The 27,237-nt window shown below is 44.4% G+C and overlaps 1 protein-coding gene across 5 annotated transcripts; it reads right to left on the bottom strand.

The window, feature by feature from the left end:
- Positions 1–1,275: 1,275 nt before the first annotated feature.
- On the bottom strand, positions 1,276–25,981 carry nim1ka (NIM1 serine/threonine protein kinase a). 5 transcript variants are annotated; one of them, XM_046346806.1, is made up of 9 exons: positions 25,648–25,981; positions 14,476–14,591; positions 11,386–11,448; positions 10,935–11,214; positions 10,694–10,806; positions 4,593–4,676; positions 3,795–3,916; positions 3,374–3,520; positions 1,276–3,184 (listed from the first exon to the last, which is right to left on the bottom strand). In XM_046346806.1, the coding sequence occupies exons 4-9, from the start codon at positions 11,147–11,149 to the stop codon at positions 2,429–2,431; spliced, it is 1,437 nt and encodes a 478-aa protein (XP_046202762.1). In that variant the 5' UTR covers positions 11,150–11,214; positions 11,386–11,448; positions 14,476–14,591; positions 25,648–25,981; the 3' UTR covers positions 1,276–2,428. The 5 variants fall into 5 exon arrangements, with proteins under 5 accessions (XP_046202762.1, XP_046202764.1, XP_046202763.1 ...); XM_046346808.1 differs by having other exon boundaries at positions 25,725–25,981; XM_046346807.1 differs by lacking the exon at positions 25,648–25,981 and adding an exon at positions 14,689–14,894.
- Between the last annotated feature and the right edge of the window lie 1,256 nt (positions 25,982–27,237).

Genomic DNA, 27,237 nt, shown 5'->3' with positions numbered 1-27,237 from the left:
TGCGTCATCACGTATCGACGAGTCAGCATGCGCAATATTAGTCCATTATGGGAAATGTAGTATAGTGTGTGCAATACAGTATGATCACAGTACACAGACTCAAACAATACTAAACCATGAATCAAAGGCATCACAAATGGATGAGGTTTACTGCTTGTGAAAATGTATTCTTGATAGGATATAATGGCATTTTCTCTCATACATCTCTCGTACATCTTTGATATGTTTGTTTCTTCAGAAAATATTGAGCTGCACGAAGAGAGATATACTGAGACGAGGGCACGACAAAGCCTATTTCACCTCAGGAGACTGAAAAGATTTGGCATGGTTCCCCAGATCCTCAAAAGGTTCTACAGGTGCATCATCGAGAGCATCCTGACTGGTTCCATCACTGCCTGGTATGGCAACTGCTCGGCCTCCGTCCGCAAGGCACTACAAAGGGTAGTGCGTACAGCCCAGTACATCACTGGGGCCAAGCTTCCTGCCATCCAGGACCTCTATATCAGGCGGTGTCAGAGGAAGGCCCTAAAAATAGTCAAATACTCCGGCCACCATAGTTATCGACTGTTCTCTCTGCTACCACACGGCAAGCGGTACCGGAGCGCCAAGTCTAGGTCCAAAAGCCTTAACAGCTTCTACCCCCAAGCCATAAGATTCCTGAACAGCTAATCAAAGGTCTACCCAGACCCCTCTTTTACGCTGCTGCTACTCTCTGTTTATTATCTATGCATAGTCACTTTAACTCTACCTACATGTACATATTACCTCGACTAACCAGCACCCCCTGTATATAGCCTTGCTTGTTTTTTACTGCTGCTGTTTAATTATGTTACTTTTATATATATGTATATACTGTATATATATATAAATATATATATATACTTTTTAAAATTTATTTTTATTAACTTCTTAAAGCATTGTTGGTTAAGGGCTTGTAAGTAAGCATTTCACTGTAATACCTGTTGTATTCGGTGCATGTGACAAATACAATTTGATACTGTACATTAGGCAAACGCATCATGCCCCCCTTCAGTTTCATCCACAGCTTAGAGTCTACATATGCCGATAAGCCTGATGTGTAGGCTAGTTACTGTTTCTGTACTGTAAGTAAAGACATTAGGGTTGTTTCTAATAATGTTTCTAATAATTTCAGATACAGTCACCATTTATTGTCCATAATATAAACCCATTAACCCTAGATGAGAAAAATATGTTTTGTAATGAACATTGACATGTGAAGTTAATCAAAACATTACAGGACAACAAAGTATTTCAGCATTTTATTTAATATTTTGAAAATATATATTGGGCAGTAATATGGCATCATAACAATTGAAAATCAAATTATTGGCGTTGACAGGTAAGGTGTAGAAATAACTGTCAACCCAACCAGGCCAATAAGGCCAATGTGTTCCTTTCAACCAGTTACCTGGTCCCAGATCTGTTTGTGCTCTTGCCAACTCCATTGCTTATTGTCAAGCCAAACATGTTTTGCATGACAAGGAGTGACAAGGAGTTAGCATGATAGCACAAAAAGCAAAAACAGACTGGCTCTCGGGCTAAGAGATATAGACATCCCAAACATCTCCTCGAGTACACCCAGCCACCCCAGTTATTTTATGTATTCCGGAACTAGCACTGCTGATTCAACAAATGAAGGGCTTGATGATTAGGTAATCATTTGAATCAGCTATGCTAGTTCTGAAATACATCAAAGAAGAAGTGGACTGGCTGGGGGTACTCAAGGAGAAGTTTGGGAAGCACTGTGATAGGATATCATACGCAAAATGAATACAAATCAAATGCATTTATGAAATAGGAGATGAAAATGTCTAGAATCACGATGGCATGGAACTGGAGAAAAAAAATGTCTCTCAAAAAAAGTACAATAAAAACATTCGAGAGATAATCAACTCCTGATTTCTAATTCAAATCATCACATTCTTCATTCTCATTAGCCTGGATGCTTGACTCTTTCAGCATTCCACAATGCTACATCTGGTTTTACCAAGCCTCAGTCGCTACACACCAGAGTTGTATAGGATTTATTGCTGCTTGAGGTCATATGAATATACGTATGCGTTAACAGTATATCAATTTGGAGAAAAGCGTCTGCTGGATGACCGTAAGAACAATTTTAGCCTTGTCTGGTAAGATAAAGTCGAAGAAGACAGGCACCCAGGCTAAAGTATATTCACACAGAGACTGATATAAAAATAAAACAAATCCTAACATCAATCCCAACTTTAGGATTTAATTTTTTTTTTTTATCAGCGGTTAACATTTTGTCGATAAACATTCAAGACAGAAGTTGTACCGATTTAAAATTCACCACCTCATTCCTCATTCACAGTCACATAAATGTTTACTTTATTGACAACAAAAAAAACTACACCAAAAGTTCAACTATAGGAGCGAAGGCTTTTCGTCACAGAATCACACAGAGCTTGGAGGTGTGCCGTAAGCTGTGGTACGCCTTTAGCCGGTCCTTTTTACTCACGCTGGACCCGACCACATGTGTAACCACAGGCATGCTCTCCACCGCCCGCCTCTTGTGTGCACGGTGCAACAGAATCCTATAAACGCCCGTAACAGAACTCCTACAGTCCTTCCCCTGATTATTTAAGATATGCTCCGGGGTGATCCCTAGTGTCTCCAGCGCCTCCCTCACCTCCGCCTCATCCTCCTCCAACTCTGAAGGCGTGCTCTGGGCCAGATAGGACGGGTCCAGTTTAAAGGGCTCCATGGCCCGAGGGAAATCTATAGGCAGCAGCCACTCACAGCCCATCATCTGCTCCACACTGCAGCGGTCTGAGGGCTGGGGCTGGAGGATGCCTCTGATCAGCCTCTGGCAGGGCTCCTGTACCCAGGAGGGCAGCACATAGGCCCCCTCTAGAATGCAGCGCTTCAGTTTGGCCACCGTGTCCGCCCTGAAGGGCATGGTTCCTGTCACCATGAAGAACAGCATGACGCCCAGGGCCCAGATGTCTACGAAGACGCCTAGGTAGTGTTCGTCCCTGAAGAGTTCAGGCGCGGCGTAGGGCGGGGAGCCGCAGAACGTGTTGAGGGTCTCATCGCGGCGGCTCAGCGTGCTGAAGCCGAAGTCTCCCACCTTGACGCAGGTGCTGCAGGTGTAGAACACGTTCTCTGCCTTCAGGTCACGGTGGATGATGCTGTTGTCATGCTGTGGGGTGGGTCAAAGATTTATCTGGTTAACATACCGATATGTACCTTAAATACATCTCATACTCTTTAAATTACATTCAATGTTGCACAAAGGAAAAGAAATGAGACTGCATAATATTTATTTGGGTGGGCTCTGATGATTACACTGAAAAGTGTATGTAAGCAGGACTTCAGCCCTGGGCCATACCATGTGTTTGACAGCCGAGAGGATCTGAGAGAAGACAATCTTGCTGTCGATGTCCGACAGTTTCCCCTCCATGCTAATCTTGGTGTAGAGCTCTCCTCCACCAGCATACTCCATCACCAGGTGTAACCGTGACAATGTCTCCACCACCTGTCACCCGGCAGGAAGGCAGAGAGAGGATGGTCTAGTTGTCTTCTGATAAACTCTGTTTAAGTGCATTGCACTGATGATCTTAGCTTCTGACCAGGCTTTGTGTAACTCATTCCTTATCAACAGTGTGTGTGTGTGTGTGTGTGTGTGTGTGTGTGTGTGTGTGTGTGTGTGTGTGTGTGTGTGTGTGTGTGTGTGTGTGTGTGTGTGTGTGTGTGTGTGTGTGTGTGTGTGTGTGTGTGTGTGTGTGTGTGTGTGTGTGTGTGTGTCCGACCTCGTAGAGACGTATGATGTTGGGGTGGTGTAGTCTCTCCATGCTGGAGATCTCTCTGGACAGTAGCCTCTGGGTCTTCTGGTCCAGCTTGGTCTTATCCAGGATCTTAATGGCCACCTTGTCTGAAGGAGAACAGACAGAGGGACATGTTCATTAAACATAGAAGTTAGTACCAAAAAGAAGAGGCTGAGAGAAGGAGTAAGGCTATTTTAGCTTTTGGTGTTTTATTCTCTATTGAAAAGACTGTGCAATACTTTGTCGATGTCAACACACATTCATTAGCATATCTGAATGCATAAGCAAGTTATGTGGCCGATGAAACGAGTGCATTCTACATTCTATTCCAAGCTAGGTGGCTTTCTCAAGTATGATGTCATAATAAGGACTGACATTTTTCATACATTTTTCGGTTTCATTCTGTCACTATGATAATGGGATATTTATATTCAATATCAGTTGTGGAATGTGGTGCAATATTCCGGGAAATGCCCAAGTCCTGACTTAACACTTGTGGCAAGAGGATGTGCTTTACAGCGATCTAACCAAAGTGATTCAAAATGCATAGCTAGCTAGCCTATCCAAAGGCGAGTATCTGCAGATTTTTCTCGAAGTAGCTTGCTTGTTCTGCAGCATTGGCCATCAGTGTGTGCTTGGTGCTAGCTTCCTTTACTGCAGGAATCAGGAGAACCTGCAGGAGTTGACTGAATATGAGCCAGTCAATGTTGTGGATGTAAGTCCTGAGATGAGGCACAGGGAGGAGCTAGATAATGTTGACTTTAACTTTGTGGAACAACTGACCATTGAAAACCTCAAGGAGAGCTATCTGATGCCTGGGGTTCAGCTCATTCCGTTGTCTCCCAGCCTTCTCCTTTACCTCCATGGCTATAATTGAATGAACAGGATTACATACAACACTCCGCATGGTGCCTGGCAACACAGAAAACAAATCGCAAACTTCCTAACTAAATGTAACACTGCTGGGCATCTCCACCCATTATCTGGGGGTGCACCAGAGCAAGCAGCTAAAGCCTATGACTGTCTCCGGGACCAAATCCCAGGACGTAGTTTTAAAAGAGCTGTAGAAGCCTAGACAAATCTGCAAACAGTTAGATATAGGCTTATGATATTGCTTTCTTGTATGCTATTGTATATTGTCAATTTTCTCTGAGGCAACTAACTAATTTGTTAGAGAGCTTGATTTTCATGGAAACCCATTTTCTTGATTATGGCCTAATTATAAAACAATCAAATATAAGTATTACTCGTTTCAACAAGTACTTTCTTGAAAAGTCGTATTCGACTATTGATGAGACGACAGGACAGAGCAGAAATAACCAAACGGAAATTAAGATCACACATACTGTGTAGGTTGTAGAGAACAAAAAGAACATGAAAACATCCAATTGAACCCATTTAAGAGAAGTGTGAAGCTGGTTCAGATTTGGCTTTGGGGAGTATAAGCTCCTCAGAGGAGGAAAGGGAGGACCATCCTCCTCAGTGAATTTAATACAATTAAAAATAGTGAAACAATAAAAAAGTTATCCTTTTTTAGAAAAATGATATACTAAATATACTATATATGCAAAAGTATGTGGACACCCCTTCAAATTAGTGGATTTATATACTTCAGCCACACCCGTTGCTGCCTGGTGTATAAAATTGAGCACACCGCCATGCAATCTCCATAGACAAACATTGGCAGTAGAATGGCCTTACTGAAGTGGTCAGTGACTTTCAACGTGGCACCGTCATAGGATGCCACCTTTCCAACAAGTCAGTTCGTCAAATTTCTGCCCTACTAGAGCTGCCTCGGTCAACTGTAAGTGCTGCTATTGTAAAGTGGAAACAATTTTTATATTTATTTTTATTTCACCTTTATTTAACCAGGTAGACTAGTTGAGAACAAGTTCTCAATTACAACTGCGACCTGGCCAAGATAAAGCAAAGCAGTGCGACACAAACAACAACACAGAGTTACACAAGGAATAAACAAACATACAGTCAATAATACAATAGAAAAAGTCTATATTACAGTGTGTACAAATGAGGTAGGATAGGGAAGGTAAGGCAATAAATAGTCCATAGTGGCAAAATAATTACAATATAGCAATTAAACACTGAAGTGATAGATGTGCAGAAGATGAGTGTGGAAGTAGAAATACTGGGGTGCAAAGGAGCAAAAAAATAACAATATGGGGATGAGGTAGTAGGATGGGCTATTTACATTTGGGCTATGTACAGGTGTGAGCTGCTTTGACAGCTGGTGCTTAAAGTTAGTGAGGGAGATAGGAGTGTCCAACTTCCGTGATTTTTGCAATTCATTCCAGTCATTGGCAGCAGAGAACTGGAAGGAAAGGCGGCCAAATAAGGAATTGGCTATGGGGGTGACCAGTGAAATATACCTGCTGGAGCGCGTGCTACGGGTGGGTGCTGCTATGGTGACCAGTGAGCTGAGATAAGGCGGGGCTTTACCTAGCAAAGACTTATAGATGACCTGGACGAATATGAACTGAGGGCTAGCCAACGAGAGCATACAGGTTGCAGTGGTGGGTAGTATATGGGGCTTTGGTGACAAAACGGATGGCACTGTGACTGCATCCAATTTGCTGAGTAGAGTGTTGGAGGCTATTTTGTAAATTACATTGCCGAAGTCACGGATCAGTAGGATAGTCCGTTTTAGGAGGGTATGTTTGGCAGCATGAGCGAAGGATGCTTTGTTGCGAAATAGGAAGCCGATTCTAGATTTAATTTTGGATTGGAGATGCTTAATGTGAGTCTGGAAGGAGAGTTTACAGTCTAACCAGACACCTAGGTATTAGTAGTTTCCACATAAGTCAGAAGCCTCCAGAGTAGGGACGCTGGACGGGCGGGCAGGTGTGGCCAGCGATCGGTTGAAGAGCATGCATTTAGTTTTACTTGTATTTAAGAGCAGTTGGAGGCCACGGAAGGAGAGTTGTAAGGCATTGAGGCTCATCTGGAGGTTAGTTAAAACACAGTGTCCAAAGAGGGGCCAGAAGTATACAGAATGGTGTCGTCTGCGTAGAGGTGGATTAGAGAATCAACAGCAGCAAGAGCGACATCATTGACGTATACAGAGAAAAGAGTCGGCCTGAAGATTGAACCCTGTGGGACCACCATAGAGCCTGCCAGAGGTCCGGACAACAACCTCCAATTTGACACGCTGAACTCTGTCTGAGAAGAGGCGAGGCAGTCCTTTGAGAAACCAAGGCTGTTGAGTCTGCCGATAAGAATGTGGTGATTGACAGAGTCGAAAGCCTTGGACAGGTCGATGTAGACAGCTACACAGTATTGTCTTTTATCGATGGCGGTTATGATATCATTTAAAACCTTGAGCATGGCTGAGGTGCACCCATGACCAGCTCGGAAACCAGATTGCATAGTGGAGAAGGTACGGTGGGATTCGAAATGGTCTGTTTGTGATCAGTTTGTTAACTTGGCTTTCGAAGACCTTAGAAAAGGCAGGGTAGGATAGATATAGGTCTGTAGCAGTTTGGGTCTAGAGTGTCTCCCCCTTTGAAGAGGGGGATGACCACAGCAGCTTTCCAAGCTTTTGGGATCTCAGACTATACAAAAGAGAGGTTCAACAGGCTGGTAATAGGGGTTGCAACAATTGCGGTGGATCATTTTAGAAAGAGAGAGTCCAGATTGTCTAGCCCGGTTGATTTGTAGGGATTTTTTAGCTCTTTCAGAACATCAGCTATCTGGATTTGGGTGAAGGAGAAATGGGGGAGGCTTGGGAAAGTTGCTGTGGGGGGTGCAGGGCTGTTGACCGGGGTAGGGATAGCAAGGTGGAAAGCATGGCCAGCCATAGAGAAATGTATTGAATCATCAATTATCGTGGATTTATCGGTGGTGACAGTGTTTCCTAGCCTCAGTGCAGTGGGCAGCTGGGAGGAGGTGCTCTTATTCACCATGGACTTTACAGTGTCCCAGAACTTTTTGGAGTTTGTGCTACAGGATGCAAATTTTTGTTTGAAAAAGCTAGACTATGCTTTCCTAACTGCCTGTGTATATTGGTTCCTAACTTCCCCGAAAAGTTGCATATCGCGGGGGCTATTTGATGCTAATCCAGTACGCCACAGGATGTTTTTGTGTTGGTCAAGGGCAGTCAGGTCTGGAGTGAAACCAGGTCTATATCTGTTCCTAGTTCTAAATATTTTGACATGCTTATTTAAGATGGTGAGGAAAGCACTTTTAAAGAATAACCAGGTATCCTCTACTGACAGAATGAGGTCAATATCCTTCCAGGATACCCGGGCCAGGTCGATTAGACCCATTATGGACGCAGGCAATGAGGCAGTGATCGCTGAGATCCTGGTTGGCCGGGGTGTTAAGCATGTCCCAGCATGTCCCAGTTTAGGTCACCTAACAGCATGAGCTCTGAAGATAGATGGGGCACAGCTGGGAGCAGAAGGTGGTCTATAGCAAGCGGCAACGGTGAGAGACTTGTTTCTGGAAAGGTGGATTTTTAAAAGTAGAAGCTCAACTTGTTTGGGCACAGACATCAAGGAGCAACTACGGCTCAGCCACGAAGTTGTAGGCCACACAAGCTCATAGAACGGGACCGCCGAGTGCTGAAGCGCGTAGCGTGTACAAATTGTCTGTCCTCGGTAGCAACACTACCTTCAGCACAAGAGCTGTTCGTCGGGAGCTTCATGAAATGTGTTTCCATAGCCGAACAGCCGCACACCAGCCTAAGATCACCATGCGCAATACCAAGTGTCGGCTGGAGTGGCGTAAAGCTCGCCAACATTCGACTCTGGAGCAGTGGAAATGCGTTCTCTGGAGGGATTAATCATGCTTCACCATCTGGAATCTGGGTCTGGCGGATGCTAGGAGAACTCTACATACCCCAATGCATAGTGTCAACTGTAAAGATTGGTGGAGGAGGAATAATGGTCTGGGGATTTTTTCATGGTTCGGGCTAAGCCCCTTATTTCCAGTGAAGGGAAATCTTAATGCAAACAGCATAAAATAATATTCAAGACGATTCTGTGCTTACAAATTTGTGGCAACAGTTTGAGGAAGGCCCGTTCCTGTTTCAGCATGACAATGCCTCCATGCACAAAGCGAGGTAAATACAGAAATGGTTTGTCGAGATTGGTGTGGAAGAACTTGACTGGCCTGCACAGAGCCCTGACCTCAACTCCATTGAGTTGGTGGTCAGATGGAACGCCATCTGTGATCTCCCAACATACGCACCCAACCTTACTAATGTGCTCTCTCTCTCTCGATTTGATTTCATTTGAGAGCTAGCTTTATTTAGATTTTCTTTTCTTTCACTTACCTGGCTAGCGAATGCAGCTAGCTAGGTTAGCCGACTCAAACACCTGGCTCAAACAGAGAGGGATACTATGTTAGCTATGGCTATCCAACACTGGAACTCTTCCAAATCAAGATAACGTTTTGGTTTTATTATTTTATTGCCACCGGGACTCGTAGTTGGTTTATTAACATGTTAGTTCTAGTAGCTAGCCATGTTGACTATGACGTTAGCTAATATGGTGGCAATGATGTAGGCTGTGTGTGTAGTGGTTAGCGATTATGGTGTGAAGGTTTGGCTTGGAAAGGTTTTGTCACCTGGTCACAGGCACTGAAGTCCACAAGCGAAGGAAAAAGTTGAGAGGAGGAGCGCGAGCAAATGCAAGAAGAAATTACACAACGAGCAACCATACTATTTGTATGTGGCTTCTATGAAAGTGAACTGTGTTTGCGGTGATCAAATCTGTTGATTAACTTTTCTTAAACAGAAGCAAACAGAACAAAAAACGGGGATAACACACCTGCATTTGTCCAACAGAAACTCTTGTTTGCAACTGCTGGACTGATAATTACACCCTCGGTCAGCTAGATACACGCACGATTGTCCAAGGCTGTATTGAATGTGTCACCGTCTGTCTTTGATTACTCTAATTTGTCTCTTGACCTGTGCACCTATGTTGTAAACTTTCATTCATAGGCTAGGATGTATCAACCTCATGATGGGTTCAAGGAAAATTTGAATATCATGTTGTAGCCTAAACCTATCAATGTAACATTGAGCCGGGTGAATGGATTATGAATGACAGTCATCCAATATGCTGTAATAGAAATAAGACCATGCTCATCTTAAACAGCTCTGACCACCCTGACCTCACCTGCAGCACCCATACTTGATATCAATAGCATGAACTAATAAATAATATAAAGGAATAAAACAAAGATCTTGGCTAATACGGTATGGAAAGGTCCCTAAGCGGTGTGATGGTGCTGAGATATCTAATTGTGCTTTGACATGCATAATTAATTAAGACTGGTATTAGTCTCTCTTTCTGCTCTGCCACAGCTTTCAGTGACAGCCTTTAAAAAAGCCCCGGAGCTCATTTTGCTTTGTCGGACTAAGCAAGCGATACCACACACACAAGAACTCACTCACTCACTCACACTACATACAGTCTTTGATGAAGCATGCAGCAATTCCAGCCGTCGCTAGGGAAACACGAGATCTCTAATCAATCCATCTTTTCAAGGGCAGCAGACAAGCTGTCTCGCTGTGGCTGATTCCGACCACAGGCCCAAACCACTGGCTCATTAGCAAACAGCTATCTAAGGATACGTATTATTAGCTCATTGATGAAAACAGCTAGTCAGTCATCACTGTGGTTTGAGACTTTGCTGGAGCAGAGGAGCTGGGATTTTCCAGAGAACTATTCAACTCAAGCCAGCATATTTAGTGAAGATTGGCCAGGCCTAAATATATCTTCTCACTTTTACTGGTCAATGAATTAAATCATTTAAAAGATTCAAAGGTTTGGTGAGCATCTACAGTACAGCAGGGCAGTGTCTGTTATGTTAAACATCAGCTAATGTGTTTGCTGCTTGGCAGGGGTCTTCCTTACCGTTGGTGAGGGCATGGATCCCCAGTTTGACATGGGAGAAGTTTCCACAGCCGATCTCCCCGCGGACCTTGTAGAAGCCGATACGTCGGCCCACTGTGAGCTCACGGACCACCCTGTCAGTAGGGTTACCAGAGGGGTTGCCAAATAATCATCATTAACAAAGGATCCAGAAAAACAATACATGATAATGAATTTTCTTTCTTGTTGTGTTCTAAGAGAGCGTTGGGCGTCCTGGTTCTACCTGTCGTCCTGGCACATGTCGAGGTTGAGCCTCTCCAGGGGGGTGAGTTGGCGGGCAGGAACCCCCTCATCATCTGTAGCGATGTCTGAGCTGTCCTGACGGCTCCAGCGGGCATATCTCCTGTCCTGACCGCCTGTACTCCCAGCCCCAGCGCCCCTGGAGCTCCCCACCGTAGCCCCAGCAGGGCCTACCCCAGAGGGGCACACGGCCGTCATCCTACCCAGGATGCCTAGGATGGGGGTAGCTCATGGCTGGAGGGGGTTCTGATGCAAGGCACCACCTGTGGGAGAACACACAGAACAGAATGTTATCATGAGGGAAATACCCAGAGCCCTGTTCAATCCAGTCTATAAAACCCCTTTTCTGGGCTGCAAAAACACAGACTTTATTTTATTTTATTCATGATCTCATCAAAACCAAACTAAAAGCGAAGAGCAAAGTGTGAACTCACCTTTATACATAGGGTCCATGTAGAGAACTTTTCTGTTGACCGAATGTCCAGACGGCCGCAGATCTAAGCCAGCGAGACAAAACAGAGGCTACTATTCTATTCCTCAAGTGAGTCTCTCCAGACCTTCGATGGACTGCAGTTTGAACACTCCCTTAACCAAGGCGGTTGATGACAGTTTCTGACCCATAGCTCAAGGAAGTTAACCCCAGACCGTTTGTAAGCCCAACTTGTTGCTCTAGATCATTCTTTGAAACAGAGGATGGCTTAGAGTGAACAACAGTTCACCTCAGTCTGCTGGCTCTCTCATTTGTGCAGCTGCGTTTTAATTGGCGCTTTGATTCCCTGAGATATAAATAGCCCACAGGTGGTGGAGGAGGGGGAGGGAGGAAAGGAATATGGCTGAACGTTAAGGTGCTGCCATGGGGTACTTCCTTAAACACCCCACAAAGTTGTCCATCTCTTGGGGCGGCAGGTAGCCTAGTGGTCAATAACCGAAAGGTTGTTGAATTGAATCCCTCAGCTGACAAGGTAAAAATCTGTTGTTCTGCCCCTGAACAAGGCAGTTAACCCACTGTTCCCTGGTAGGCTGTCATTGTAAATAAGAATTTGTTGTTAATTAAATGACTTGCCTAGCTAAATAAAGATAAAACATGTCAATTGGAACAATGAACTCAGTTGAAACATTAACTTTAACATTCTCCCATTCTCTCGTCTCTTCTCTCTAAAACACTGGTGCAGGGATTAATGAAGACAGTTGCTACATCTTTTAATCCCGGCTTTATTCATTGTGTGTGTGAGCATGTGTGTGTGTGTGTGTGTGTGTGTGAGGGTAGTATACAGAATATATGTCCATACTTGTGGATAAGTGTTAATGTATGTCTGCTGACCTGTGTGAACACTCAAACACACTCACAAACTGATTAGAACATATTTTGTTTTCAGGAGATGATTAGGTGACAAGTGTGTGTGTGTGTGTGCAGGCGAATTTGTGCACGTGTGTCTGCTAGTTCATTCACACGTGTTCATCTGTACATGTGTGTGATTAGGTAATAACTCCTTGTTCTGGAAGCTCTAACAATGTCCCTGGAGTAGAGGCGGAGGTAGCTTTACACTCATTAATGTGTTTATTATGGATGGTAAAGGGAAACAAGGTTTTCTAACCTAGCACTAACTCACTTAGCACCACTGTCATGTGTCATGTCCAAGGGTCTAACCTATGCTCATAGGGCCAGTTTCCCGGACACAGATAGCCTTCCCAATTAAGAACTTTTAATTGAGATTCTCCATTGATAATGCTTTTTTAGTCCAAGACTAGGCCTAATCTGTGTCTGGGAAATGCCAAACAGATTATAGGGCCCACTTTGTGATTATTAAGAATGAATCACAACGCACTCTTCAGCTGACGTATCAGAGGGATGCACTAACAGACAGAGAGAGAGAGCGAGAGGAGTAAAGAGGGTTTGAATCTTTGAAGGTGAGCACACTTGAGTTCATCGGTCTGAGAACCCACCCACACTATAATAACCTGTAATGCAGCATGATCCTCTCCCTCATAGCAAAGGGTTAGGTCCTTTATCCCTCAGCCCAAACACCAGACACACTACTGTTCTCACACAACCACACTGCTCTCTAATCCTACACCGATGTATCTCAGACCTGACCGGCCAATAGCCATACACCATCACCGACAGACAAACGTCAACAGAGGAGGGACGCCTGTGTATGCAGGTTCTCAGACCAATTCTAGGCATTTGCCATCTACATTTGCTTTTCCAGAATATACAACTATAGTACATTTCTGCAAATACCGATTGTTCGATTCCGCAGCAAGTACCAATCTAAATGTACATAATCACGACCTTATATAAACACCTCAGTAAGACACATGATATCTCAAAACAGAATATCCCTCGTCTTGCCAGGAGCTCCCCTATTCAAATGTCTATTAAGGGGAAGCAGTGGAGGTGGAGCATAGCAAATCAATGAGATTCCCCTTTGTGACCTCTCCCACCTGTCCAGCCTTCAAACACCCTTCTGTCTTTCTGTGTCTCTCTAGCATGAATATCTAACGATTGATCTGAGGCCGACTAAAAGGACGCCAAGAGAGAAGAGGGCTCCGCTTTTACGGCACAAAGCGAACACTGCTCCGCAAAGTATAATTACGCTATAACAAGCACTGCACCTGCTATAACATCTGCTAAACTGAGCAATAAACTTTGATTTGATATTAGCCATTTATGTGAGCGTGCAGACACACACACACACACACACACACACACACACACACACACACACACACGATAGGTGTTGTTTATGAATTGTAATTGGCAGCCGATACACCTGAGTGTACAGAGTACCTAAAAGGTGACCTCAGTAAATCGATGGGCTCCCGAGTGGCACAGTGGTCTAAGGCACTGCAACTCAGCGCAAGAGGCGTCACTACAGTCCCTGGTTCCAATTCAGGCTGTATCACATCCGGCCGTGATTGGGTGTCCCATAGGGCGGCGCACAATTGGCCCAGTGTTGTCCAGGTTTGGCCGGGGTAAGCAGTCATTGTAAATAAGAATCATTTGTTCTTAACTGACTTGCCTTGTTAAATAAAGGTTAAATAAAATGGGAAATGTTTGTGTTTAGGGTCAGGTTGACAACTCCACTTGGTTGCTTGGCAATGGACAGTGAGCATATTTGTGTGCATCTCTATTCTGGATTAGGTATTAACTGGTGAATGTGAAGAGAGAGCAGAGCACTATGTTCACAATTACACATTGCTTCATTGAGTTTAAATCACACACACCACAGGAGGTTGGTGGCACCTTAATTGGGGAGGATGGGCTTGTGGTTATGGCTGGAGCAGAACAGGTGGAATGCTATCAAATACAACAAACACATGGTTAGATGCCATTCCATTTGCTCCGTTCCAGCCATTATTATGAGCCGTCCTCCCCTCAGCAGCCTACACTGACACACACATACATACATACACACTAGCTAAATGACGCTACCTTTCTGTATGGTGTAGGCCATATCAAATTAGAACTACATGGTAAAAAATTACTTATTCACGAGCCTGTAAAAAGAGATTCAACTCACCAGTCAAATAGCAGCAGACAGGGGCTAAGGATCCATTAGGATGGTTGGTGGTGGAGGGCTGGTCCAAGCTCTGGTCCAAGCTCTGGTCCAAGCTCTGGTGATCCTCTTCGTTTACTCTGCAATAACAATTTGCGAAAACTATAATGGAAGAATCCATCCACAACACGTAACGCAGATCTGAAGTGCACTCCACTCTCCCTACATGTAGGCTACCAGTTGTATGAGAGGATGTATTTTCCTTGAGAGAAGCACTGGTACTGCAGCTCACAACACCAGGTAGCTTCGGGGAAATGCTTTCTATGAAAGGGATCCTCCTCTTCCTTTGACTAAAACTCTCTCTCACTGTCTCTCTCTCACTCCCACTGTCTTTTTCTCTCTCTCTCTCTGAAGTCTCTCTCTTAGTCTTGGTCTGCTTGTGTGTGTGTGTGTGTAATTTTCTCTCTTTTACACACACACCACCCCAACATCATACGTCTCTACGAGGTCGGACACACACACACACACACACACACACACACACACACACACACACACACACACACACACACACACACACACACACACACACACACACACACACACACACACACACACACACACACACACACACACAGGGAGGGAGGGCTCTGGCCACACAAAGCTCCGCTGTGTGATAATTGAGATGTGCGGTTGTGGAGAATAAAGAGCTGAGCGGTGAAAGGACAGGGACAATAGCGGCTGTGGGCCTTAGTAACAGAGAGACAGGCCTCTCTAGAATCTGTGGGACAAACATTTCACATTTCCAAAAAGGACTGACCCAAATCTCCCCACTGCTATAACCCCTCTTGTGCACGCACACACACACCAGAAATGGTCTCTGGCATTTTCCACACAACGGCCTATTACATTATTTGAGATAATAAGAATTTTGGAAGAGAAAAACAAGTGAGACAGGCACTCTGGGCTAAAAATGGACCAGCCCATCTGGCATTTGCCCGAAACACCAGATCACCAGTCCGCCCCTGCGCACACGCGTACACACGCGTACACACACACACAAACACATAATGTTCCCTTGCTCTGAGTCATGGAGCCCCAGCCAAAGAAACATAATCTGGGCATTTCTACAGGCCTGGTTAGGTACATGAGTGGGTCTGCTTTAAAAGCACACATGGGATGTGATCAGTGCTGTTTTTACAGCTTGGCAAAAAAAAAGATTACAAAAAGAAAACCAGCCCTGTCGCGGACCAGGATGTCTTGCTCCCAGACAGACTAAAACACTTCTTTGCTCTCTTTGAGGACAATACAGTGCCACTGACATGGCCCGCTACCAGAACCTGCGGACTCTCCTTCACTGCAGCCGACGTGAGTAAAACATTTAAACGTGTTAACCCTCGCAAGGCTGCAGGCCAGACGGCATCCCCAGCCGCGTCCTCAGAGCATGCTCACACCAGCTGGCTGGTGTGTTTACGGACATATTCAATCAATCCTTATCCATGTCTGCTGTTCCCACATGCTTCAAGAGGGCCACCATTGTTCCTGTTCCCAAGAAAGCTAAGGAAACCGAGCTAAATGACTACCGGCCCGTAGCACTCACTTCTGTCATCATGAGGTGCTTTGAGAGACTAGTCAAGGATCATATCACCTCCACCTTACCTGACACCCACTCTAATTTGCTTACCGCCCCAATCGGTCCACAGACGACACAATCACAACCACACTGCCCTAACCCATCCAGACAAGAGAAATACCTATGTGAGAATGCTGTTAATCGACTACAGCTCAGCATTTAACACCATAGTACCCTCCAAACTCGTCATCAAGCTCGAGACCCTGGGTCTCGACCCCGCCATGTGCAACTGGGTACTGGACTTCCTGACGGGCCTCTCCCAGGTGCTGAGGGAAGGTAAACAACATCTCCACCCCGCTGATCCTCAACACTGGGGCCCCACAAGGGTGCGTTCTGATCCCTCTCCTGTACTCCCTGTTCACCCACGACTGCGTGGCCATGCACGCCTCCAACTCAATCATCAAGTTTTCAGACGACACTACAGTGGTAGGCTTGATTACCAACAACGACAAGACGGCCTACAGGAAGGAGGTGAGGACCCTCGGAGTGTGGTGTCATGAAAATAACCTCACACTCAACATCAACAAAACAAAGGAGATGATCGTGGACTTCAGGAAACAGCAGAGAGAGCACCCCCCCATCCACATCGACGGGACAGTAGTGGAGAGGGTAGTAAGTTAAGTTCCTCTGCTTACACATCACGGACAAACTGAATTGGTCCACCCACACAGACAGCGTTGTGAAGGAGGCGCAGCAGCGCCTTTTCAACCTCAGGAGGCTGAAGAAATTCAGCTTGTCACCAAAAGCACTCGCAAACTTTTACAGATGCACAATCGAGAGCATCCTGTTGGGCTGTATCACCGCCTGGTACGGCAACTGCTCCTCCCATAACCCTAAGGCTCTCCAGAGAGTAGTGAGGTCTGCACAACGCATGAACGGGGGCAAACTACCTGCCCTCCAGGACACCTACACCACCCGATATCACAGGAAGGACATAAAGATCATCAAGGACAACAACCACCCAAGCCACTGCCTGTTCACCCCGATATCATCCAGAAGGCGAGGTCAGTATAGGTGCATCAAAGCTGGGACAGAGAGAATTAAAAACAGCTTATCTCAAGGCCATCAGACTGTTAAATAGCCACCACTCACATTGAGTGGCTGCTGCCAACATACTTACTCAACTCCAGCCACTTTAATAATGCCAATTAATATAATGTTTACATACCCTACATTACTCATCTCATACAGTGGGTCAAAAAAAGTATTTAGTCAGCCACCAATTGTGCAAGTTCTCCCACTTAAAAATACAAGAGAGGCCTGTAATTGTCATCATAGGTACACAACTATGACGGACAAAAATTAGGGGGAAAAAAATCCAGAAAAATCACATTGTATGATTTTTAATGAATTTATTTGCAAATTATGGTGGAAAATAAATATTTAGTCACCTAACAAACAAGCAAGATTTCTGTCTCTCACAGACCTGCAACTTCTTCTTTAAGAGGCTTCTCTGTCCTCCACTCATTGCCTGTATTAATGGCACCTGTTTGAACTTGTTATCAGTATAAAAGACACCTGTCCACAACATCAAACAGTCACACTCCAAACTCCACTATGGCCAAGACCAAAGAGCTGTCAAAGGACACCAGAAACAAATTTGTAGACCTGCACCAGGCTGGGAAGACTGAATCTGAAATAGGTAAGCAGCTTGGTTTGAAGAAATCAACTGTTGGAGCAATTATTAGTAAATGGAAGACATACAAGACCACTGATAATCTCCCTCGATCTGGGGCTCCACACAAGATCTCACCCCGTGTGGTCAAAATGATCACAAGAACGGTGAGCAAAAATCCCAGAACCACACGGGGGGACCTAGTGAATGACCTGGAGAGAGCTGGGACCAAAGTAACAAAGCCTACCATCAGCAAGGGCATTGAAGATGAAACGTGGCTGGGTCTTTCAGCATGACAATGATCCCAAACACACCGCCCGGGCAACGAAGGAGTGGCTTCGTAAGAAGCATTTCAAGGTCCTGGAGTGGCCTAGCCAGTCTCCAGAGTCTCCAGATCTCAACCCCATAGAAAATATATGGAGGGAGTTGAAAGTCCGTGTTGCCCAGCAACAGCCCCAAAACATCACTGCTCTAGAGGAGATCTGCATGGAGGAATAGGCCAAAATACCAGCAACAGTGTGTGAAAACCTTGTGAAGACTTACAGAAAACGTTTGACCTCTGTAATTGCCAACAAAGGGTATATAACAAAGTATTGAGATAAACTTTTGTTTTTGACTAAAAACTTATTTTCCACCATAATTTGCAAATAAATTCATGAAAAATCCTACAATGTGATTTTCTGGATTTTTTTTCTCATTTTGTCTGTTGAAGTGTACCTATGATGAAAATTACAGGCCTCATCTTTTTAAGTGGGAGAACTTGCACAATTGGTGGCTGACTAAATACTTTTTCCCCCCACTGTATGTATATACTGTACTCGATACCATCTACTGCATCTTGCCTATGCCGTTCTGTACCATCACTCATTCAGATATTTTTATGTACATATTCTTCATCCCTTTACACTTGTGTGTATAAGGTAGTTGTTGTGAACTTGTTAGGTTAGATTACTCATTGGTTATTACTGCATTGTCGGAACTAGAAGCACAAGCATTTCACTACACTCGCATTAACATCTGCTAACCATGTGTATGTGACAAATAGAATTTGATTTGAACCATCACATACCCTTTTGTTAATAGGTCTTGTAAAAGTGGCCAAGTAAAGACAAATAGCCTATACCTGGTATACATAGCCAGAAACTACAGTAAATGGTAATAATGTGTTTACATAACAATAACCTCCTTATTACTTTTGTTATACTTGTCAAGGCTCAGGAGAAGACCCAGATGTAGACAGTTTCGATGGAACAAAAGTTTATTACAAAAACACGGGGGCAGACAAACGACAGGCCAGAGCAGAGTCCGAAAGGTACAGAACGGCAGGCAGGCTCAGGGTCAGGGCAGGCAGAGGTCAGTAATCCAGGGTGGTTTGACAAGGTACAGAACGGCAGGCAGGCTCAGGGTCAGGGCAGGCAGAGGTCAGTAATCCAGGGTGGTTTGACAAGGTACAGAACGGCAGGCAGGCTCAGGGTCAGGGCAGGCAGAGGTCAGTAATCCAGGGTGGTTTGACAAGGTACAGACCGACAGGCAGGATCAGAGCATTCAGAATGGACAAAATAAATGGAAAGCTAGAAAACAGGAACTAGAGACAGAAAGGAGCACAGGAAAAACTGCTGGTAGGCTTGACGAAACAAAACAAACTGGCAACAGACAAACAGAGAACACAGGTATAAATACACTGGGGATAATGAGGAAGATGGGCGACACCTGGAGGGGGGTGGAGACATGCACAAAGACAAGTGAACCAGATCAGGGTGTGACAATACTTGTACTACCAGGCTTGAAGTTAGTCTCAGAAAGTGTCCATCACACAATAAGGTAAATGCCAGACTGTAAAATTAAGCATTACTGACAAATGAACATGGAGATATAATGCATTCGGAAAGTATTCGGACCCCATGACTTTTTCCACATTTTGTTACACTACAGCCTTATTCTGAAATTGATTAAATTGATTTTTCCCCTCATCAATCTATACACAATACTCCATAATGACAAAGCAAAAACAGGTTTTTATAAAGTTTTGCTCATTTATTCAAATAAAAAACTGAAATATCAAATTTACATAAGTATTCTGAACCTTTACTCAGTACTTTGTTGAATCACCTTTGGTAGCGATTACAGCCTTGAGTCTTCTTGTGTATGACGCTACAATATTGGCACACCTGTATTTGGGGAGTTTCTCCCATTCTTCTATGCAGATCCTCTCAAGCCCTGTCAGGATGGATGGAGAGCGTTGCTGCACAGCTATTTTCAGGTCTCTCCAGAGATGTTCGATTGGGTTCAAGTCCAGACTCTGGCTGTGCCACTCAAGGACATTCAGAGACTTGTCCCAAAGCCACTCCTGCATAGTCTTGGCTGTGTGCAAAGGGTTGTCATCCTGTTGGAGGGGTACCTTCGCCCCCAGTCTGAGGTCCTGAGCACTCTGGAGCAAGTTTTCATCAAGGATCTCTCTGTACGTTGCTCTGTTCATCTCTTCCTCGATTCTGACTAGTCTCTCATTCCCTGCCGCTGAAAAACATCTCCACAGCATGATGCTGCCACCACCATACTTCACCATAGGGATGGTGCCAGGTTTCCTCCAGAAATGACACTTGGCATTCAGGCCAAAGAGTTCAAATTTGGTTTCATCAGACCAGAGAATCTTGTTTCTCATGGTCTGGGAGTCCTCTATGTGCCTTTTAGCAAACTGCAAGTGGGCTGTCATGTGCCTGTTACTGAGGAGTGGCTTCGGTCTGGCCACTCTACCATAAAGGCCTGATTGGTTGTCCTTCTGGAAGGTACTCCCATCTCCACAGAGGAACTCTGGAGCTCTGTCAGAGTGACCATCAGGTTCTTTGTTCCCTCTTTGACCAAGGCCCTTCTCACCTGATTGATCAGTTTGGTTGGGCAGCAGCTCTAGGAAGTGTCTTGGTGGTTACAAACATATTTCATTTAAGAATGATGGCCACTGTGTTGTTGGGGACCTTTAATGCTGCAGACAGTTTTTGGTACCCTTCCAGATCTGTGCCTCGACACAATCATGTCTCGGAGCTCGAAATCAAATCAAATCTCTGTTCATATATGATGAACAGAGAGTAGCAGTAGCGTAAAAGAAGGGCTGGTGGGTGGCGGGACACAATGCAGATAGCCCAGTTAGCCAATGTGCGGGAGCACTGGTTGGTCGGCCCAATTGAGGTAGTCTACAGACAATTCCTTCGACCTCATGACTTGGTTTTTGCTCTGACATGCACTGTCAACTGTAGGACCTTATATAGACGGTGGAATCTCAATTCAATGGCTCAGACACAAGAGGCAAGTGGCAGGGTCTACAGTCAATCACGGACTACAAGATGAAATCCAGCCCAGTCACGGACCAGGATGTCTTGCTCCCAGGCAGACTAAATAACTTTTTTGCCCGCTTTGAGGACAATACAGTGCCACTGACACGGCCTGCAACGGAAACATGCGGTCTCTCCTTCACTGCAGCCGAGGTGAGTAAGACATTTAAACGTGTTAACCCTCGCAAGGCTGCAGGCCCAGACGGCATCCCCAGCCGCGCCCTCAGAGCATGCGCAGACCAGCTGGCCGGTGTGTTTACGGACATATTCAATCAACCCCTATACCAGTCTGCTGTTCCCACATGCTTCAAGAGGGCCACCATTGTTCCTGTTCCCAAGAAAGCTAAGGTAACTGAGCTAAACGACTACCGCCCCGTAGCACTCACTTCCGTCATCATGAAGTGCTTTGAGAGACTAGTCAAGGACCATATCACCTCCACCCTACCTGACACCCTAGACCCACTCCAATTTGCTTACCGCCCAAATAGGTCCACAGACGATGCAATCTCAACCACACTGCACACTGCCCTAACCCACCTGGACAAGAGGAATACCTATGTGAGAATGCTGTTCATCGATTACAGCTCGGCATTCAACACCATAGTACCCTCCAAGCTCGTCATCAAGCTCGAGACCCTGGGTCTCAACCCCGCCCTCTGCAACTGGGTACTGGACTTCCTGACGGGCCGCCCCCAGGTGGTGAGGGTAGGCAACAACATCTCCTCCCCGCTGATCCTCAACACGGGGGCCCCACAAGGGTGCGTTCTGAGCCCTCTCCTGTACTCCCTGTTCACCCACGACTGCGTGGCCACGCACGCCTCCAACTCAATCATCAAGTTTGCGGACGACACAACAGTGGTAGGCTTGATTACCAACAACGACGAGACTGCCTACAGGGAGGAGGTGAGGGCCCTCGGAGTGTGGTGTCAGGAAAATAACCTCACACTCAACGTCAACAAAACTAAGGAGATGATTGTGGACTTCAGGAAACAGCAGAGGGAACACCCCCCTATCCACATCGATGGAACAGTAGTGGAGAGGGTAGCTAGTTAAGTTCCTCGGCATACACATCACAGACAAACTGAATTGGTCCACTCACACTGACAGCGTCGTGAAGAAGGCGCAGCAGCGCCTATTCAACCTCAGGAGGCTGAAGAAATTCGGCTTGTCACCAAAAGCACTCACAAACTTCTACAGATGTACAATCGAGAGCATCCTGGCGGGCTGTATCACCGCCTGGTACGGCAACTGCTCCGCCCTCAACCGCAAGGCTCTCCAGAGGGTAGTGAGGACTGCACAACGCATCACCGGGGGCAAACTACCTGCCCTCCAGGACACCTACACCACCCGTTGTTACAGGAAGGCCATAAAGATCATCAAGGACATCAACCACCCGAACCACTGCCTGTTCACCCCGCTATCATCCAGAAGGCGAGGTCAGTACAGGTGCATCAAAGCTGGGACCGAGAGACTGAAAAACAGCTTCTATCTCAAGGCCATCAGACTGTTAAACAGCCACCACTAACATTGAGTGGCTGCTGCCAACACACTGTCATTGACACTGACCCAACTCCAGCCATTTTAATAATGGGAATTGATGGGAAATGTAAATATATCACTAGCCACTTTTAACAATGCTACCTTATATAATGTTACTTACCCTACATTATTCATCTCATATGCATATGTATATACTGTACTCTACATCATCGACTGCATCCTTATGTAACACATGTATCACTAGCCACTTTAACTATGCCACTTTGTTTACTTTGTCTACACACTCATCTCATATGTATATACTGTACTCGATACCATCTACTGTATGCTGCTCTGTACCATCACTCATTCATATATACTTATGTACATGTTCCTTATCCCCTTACACTGTGTATAAGACAGTAGTTTTGGAATTGTTAGTTAGATTACTTGTTGGTTATCACTGCATTGTCGGAACTAGAAGCACAAGCATTTCGCTACACTCGCATTTAACATCTGCTAACCATGTGTATGTGACAAATAAAATTTTATTTGATTTTGATTTGATTTGATTTGTGTGCCTTACCAACTCATGCTCAATCAATTGAATTTACCACAGGTGGACTCCAATCAACTTTAGGAAAGGGTCTCATAGCAAAGGGTCTGAATACCGAATGTAAATAAGGTATCTTTTTTTAGTTTTTATAAGTTAGAAAACATTTCTAAAAACCTGTTTCCGCTTTGTCAGTAAGGGGTATTGTGTGTAGATTGATGTGATAAAAAATATATATATTTTAGAATAAGTCTGTAACGTAACAGAAGTGGAAAAAGTAAAGGGAGTGTGAATACTTTCCGAATGCACTGTATAGCCTTGGCCTAGTAATCACTCATGGGCCTCCCCACCCTAAGAATGACATTCAGTGAACACTAGGTAAAGAACAGACGATTCAAACAAGAAACCCAGCAGACTTGATTAGACCAATCATATAAAACGCCTTCAGAAGGGAGAGGAGTTTGATTACGTAGATAGCATCAGCAATTTGTCCGGTGTAGGCAGAATAACAATCAGGAGAAGAGAGAGAGAGAGAGAGAGAGAGGTTCATCTGATCAGAATAACTCAACTTCAATCAGTGAACACATTGAGTGACCACCGCTTACCAAGATCAAGTAGAGCTGGAAACAGATCAAAGAGAATCTTCCTTTGAGACTAGTTCTAAATAGATATATCTTATATAGTACAAGGTATGTGTTTTGTGCCCTGTTTGTGACGGGAGATAAAGGAAGCTGTATGAGGAGTGACTTCCAGGTCACACACACACACACACATCCCCGGGGGTCTGATGAAGTTACCATGACACTGTACAGAGGGAGAGAGGTGTTTTCACACTGCTGTAAGCACTCGGGGGGAACACATGCACACCAACTAAAATGATGGCTTGGACGAGGTATCACCAGTGACTCATTGATTGTACCAACTCACTGGGCAAGTGCTATCCTATCCATGCCACATCAACAGAAACACACAAGGTGTTAGGTAGAGAACAGTCCCAGGTCAGTGAGAACAGAGTGAATTATATGATATTCTACATTATATTTAGCCTACACCTGTTCTATTCAACTCTGTGGTCTCTACATCCTAATGAATCTCTTTAGGACATATCTTTCATTTGTAAGCAATTGGCAATGATCTACAAAATAGAAAAGAGAAAAAGTGTTAAGAAGTTATGAGGTGACCAGTGACAAGAGCCATTTCCGCTGCATTGTATCTCAATAATCTATTCAATTTCTTGTATTCTCTAATCAGAACACTTTAAAGCAGCTTTTATCTTATAAAATCCTATTAATGTGTCATGTGCTCCGTGTGATGGAGCATCAAAGGCATTAATGTGTCATGTGCTCCGTGTGATGGAGCATCAAAGGCATTAATGTGTCATGTGCTCCGTGTGATGGAGCATCAAAGGCATTAATGTGATGGAGCATCAAAGGCATTAATGTGTCATGTGCTCCGTGTGATGGAGCATCAAAGGCATTAATGTGCCATGTGCTCCGTGTGATGGAGCATCAAAGGCATGTGTTGCTCCGTGTGATGGAGCATCAAAGGCATTAATGTGTCATGTGCTCCGTGTGATGGAGCATCAAAGGCATTAATGTGCCATGTGCTCCGTGTGATGGAGCATCAAAGGCAAAGGAAACAGACAGTCTGTCTAACAGCCACACAACAGTAGCCTCCCCACATTTGAGCGTTTATAGAATTGTAATGGAAGTGGTCAGAATAATATGTTTAGCCATCATACCTAATCACTAAGCATTAGCTCAATGGGATAAGGCATTCCTGAATTGCTCAGACAACCCAGGTTTGATAGCAGGTTAGTTGCGAATTCTGGTTCACATTACAGGGAGCATGGTATAAAGACCTCACAACTAATTTACCCTATCCATCCTACGAAACTAGGCAGCTTTGACTCAGGTATTCCATGCATCATTCTTGACACATCACAGAGAGAGAGAGAGAGAGAGAGAGAGAGAGAGAGAGAGAGAGAGAGAGAGAGAGAGAGAGAGAGAGAGAGAGAGAGAGAGAGAGAGAGAGAGAGAGAGAGAGACCTGTGTGTGGTCTCCCTCCACATTGGTGCTTCAGTCTCTAAACATCTAAACTTTAATGCTCAGTTAATCCCCTTTATCTATAGCAGTGTATCTCAAGTCAATGCTATTACATGACTTCCGACTATAGTAGCCTATAACCAACCTCTGCCCATTTAATCTGTCCACGAGAGAGTACTGCCCACTATGCTACCCCTAGACGCTGCTCATATGATCGATCTGTTGAATTAATAATAGGCCAACACTGTTCTTATAAGTTTCAGTGATGTTCACAACATGTCATGTACCTGGTCTGTTTCAACCACAGCCACAAGGTAGCCTAAACGTGACAATAAAACGACATCGAGAACAGCAAGAACAGAACAGAACAGAACAGAACAGAACAGATTGACACAGGGTAGGCTACAATAACATTCAGGACGTCAGAAGCGGCGTCACCTACACATACACATCATGAGAACGCAGCCATCCAGCAGAACATTGCTATTCATTTTACTTGACCAGCCTGTCAGCTATGCACAACACATGAAACACCCATGTCGCCTTACCTTTCTGTATTACACGCAGACGCCGATTCAAAAGGCAAAATTACCGACTGAATTTATTCGGAGGACAAATATTTTACCCTGTAGTGTTGTCACTGATGGCAATTGCCACTTTGCTTCGCAACCAGCCAGCTTGCTACAGAGGGAATCCCTTTGAGTGACAGTTTCTTTGGCGAATTAGGTACGGTGTGTTATCTGCCTCTCTTTAGCCAATGCATAAATGCGTTTGATGGCCTTGGCTGGAGTCCACGGGCATAGACAGAGGATTCGTTCAGCACCACTGAGCTCTCCGTACACTGAGGTAGTCCTGTCTAAATTCTTTCTCCTTGCGGTTCAATTGTCAGTTCAAACAGGAGGGTGAGCGGGGAAATCCCTGTCTTGTGCCCCTTTCTAAAGCAATTTCATCAGATAATGTATTATTTGTATACATTTTTTGCTATATTTTTATTAAACATATTATTTCAGCTGGAAAGTTGAAAGCTTCCAAAGTTTTGAAAATAAAAAGGCCATTCAAGATTGTAAAATGATTTGCAGCATCAACAGCCATTATTGAAACATCTCTATCTTTTTTGTTGTTGTATTGTACTAAACTGAAACATGTTCTTGTATTTGTTTTGTATTTCATTTGAATAAACCCTGTTTGATATGTAGAAAGAAGAGGAAGGGAAGCGCTACTAAGGTACACAAGAGTACATTTTGGTAGACAGAAGGTGGTCTTTGGTAAAAGGGGTGAATTGGTCACCAAAAAGAAAGGAGGACCAAGGCCCTCTTCTTATGATTAATTAAAATGCCTTTATTTGTAAGGCATGCTCAATAGAAACAAAGTTTAAAAACCCGACACGTTTCGGCTGCATGGCCTTCGTCAGGGAGTACAAAGAAATAATACAGTGTCCTCTTTTGAACAGCTTAAAAAAGCTGTTCAAAAGAGGACACTGTATTATTTATTTGTACTCCCTGACGAAGGCCATGCAGCCGAAACGCGTGGGGTTTAAAAAAAAAGTTGTTTCTATTCAACATGCCATACAAATAAAAGTATTTTATTACATTTTATGAAGAGGGCCTTGGTCCTCCTTTCTTCCTGTTTGATATGTATCAAGTCTGGTAAGACCTTTTCCATTCTATTGCTTATAAGCTTTGCTATTATTTTATTGTCACAATTTATTAAACTTGTTGGTCCACAATCAGCAGGGGACTCTTCAGATATAATCACCTATAGATTTCATTAAAGAATGTGGTAAAAATGGGCCAAATAAAATTTCAAGCAAAATATCGTAAATCCTACATGAAAGCAGTATTGTAGTGTATTTGAGGTTTAAAAGGCTTCGGAAGTTTGTAATTTCCACTTATAGTAGACATTTCAGACTGTATTTTCCCTTATAAAAAATCTATCAACCCCTTAAAAAATGTCCATTAATTATAACCCACTTAATAATTCACATTTCCTGTTGCTGCAGGATTATCTTCCAGCTGTAGCAAAGTGGCTCAAATTAAGATCCTACATCTGTACCAACTGTAAAATATTGTGGTGGACCTTTGATGTTATGGGCCTATTTTGCTTTCACTGGTCCTGGGGCCAAAAAACCTGGTTGGCGC

The sequence above is a fragment of the Oncorhynchus gorbuscha genome, linkage group LG04 (assembly GCF_021184085.1).
Source record: "Oncorhynchus gorbuscha isolate QuinsamMale2020 ecotype Even-year linkage group LG04, OgorEven_v1.0, whole genome shotgun sequence".
Taxonomy (NCBI): Eukaryota; Metazoa; Chordata; class Actinopteri; order Salmoniformes; family Salmonidae; genus Oncorhynchus; species Oncorhynchus gorbuscha.
This window is presented reverse-complemented; position numbering and strand designations above follow the sequence as displayed.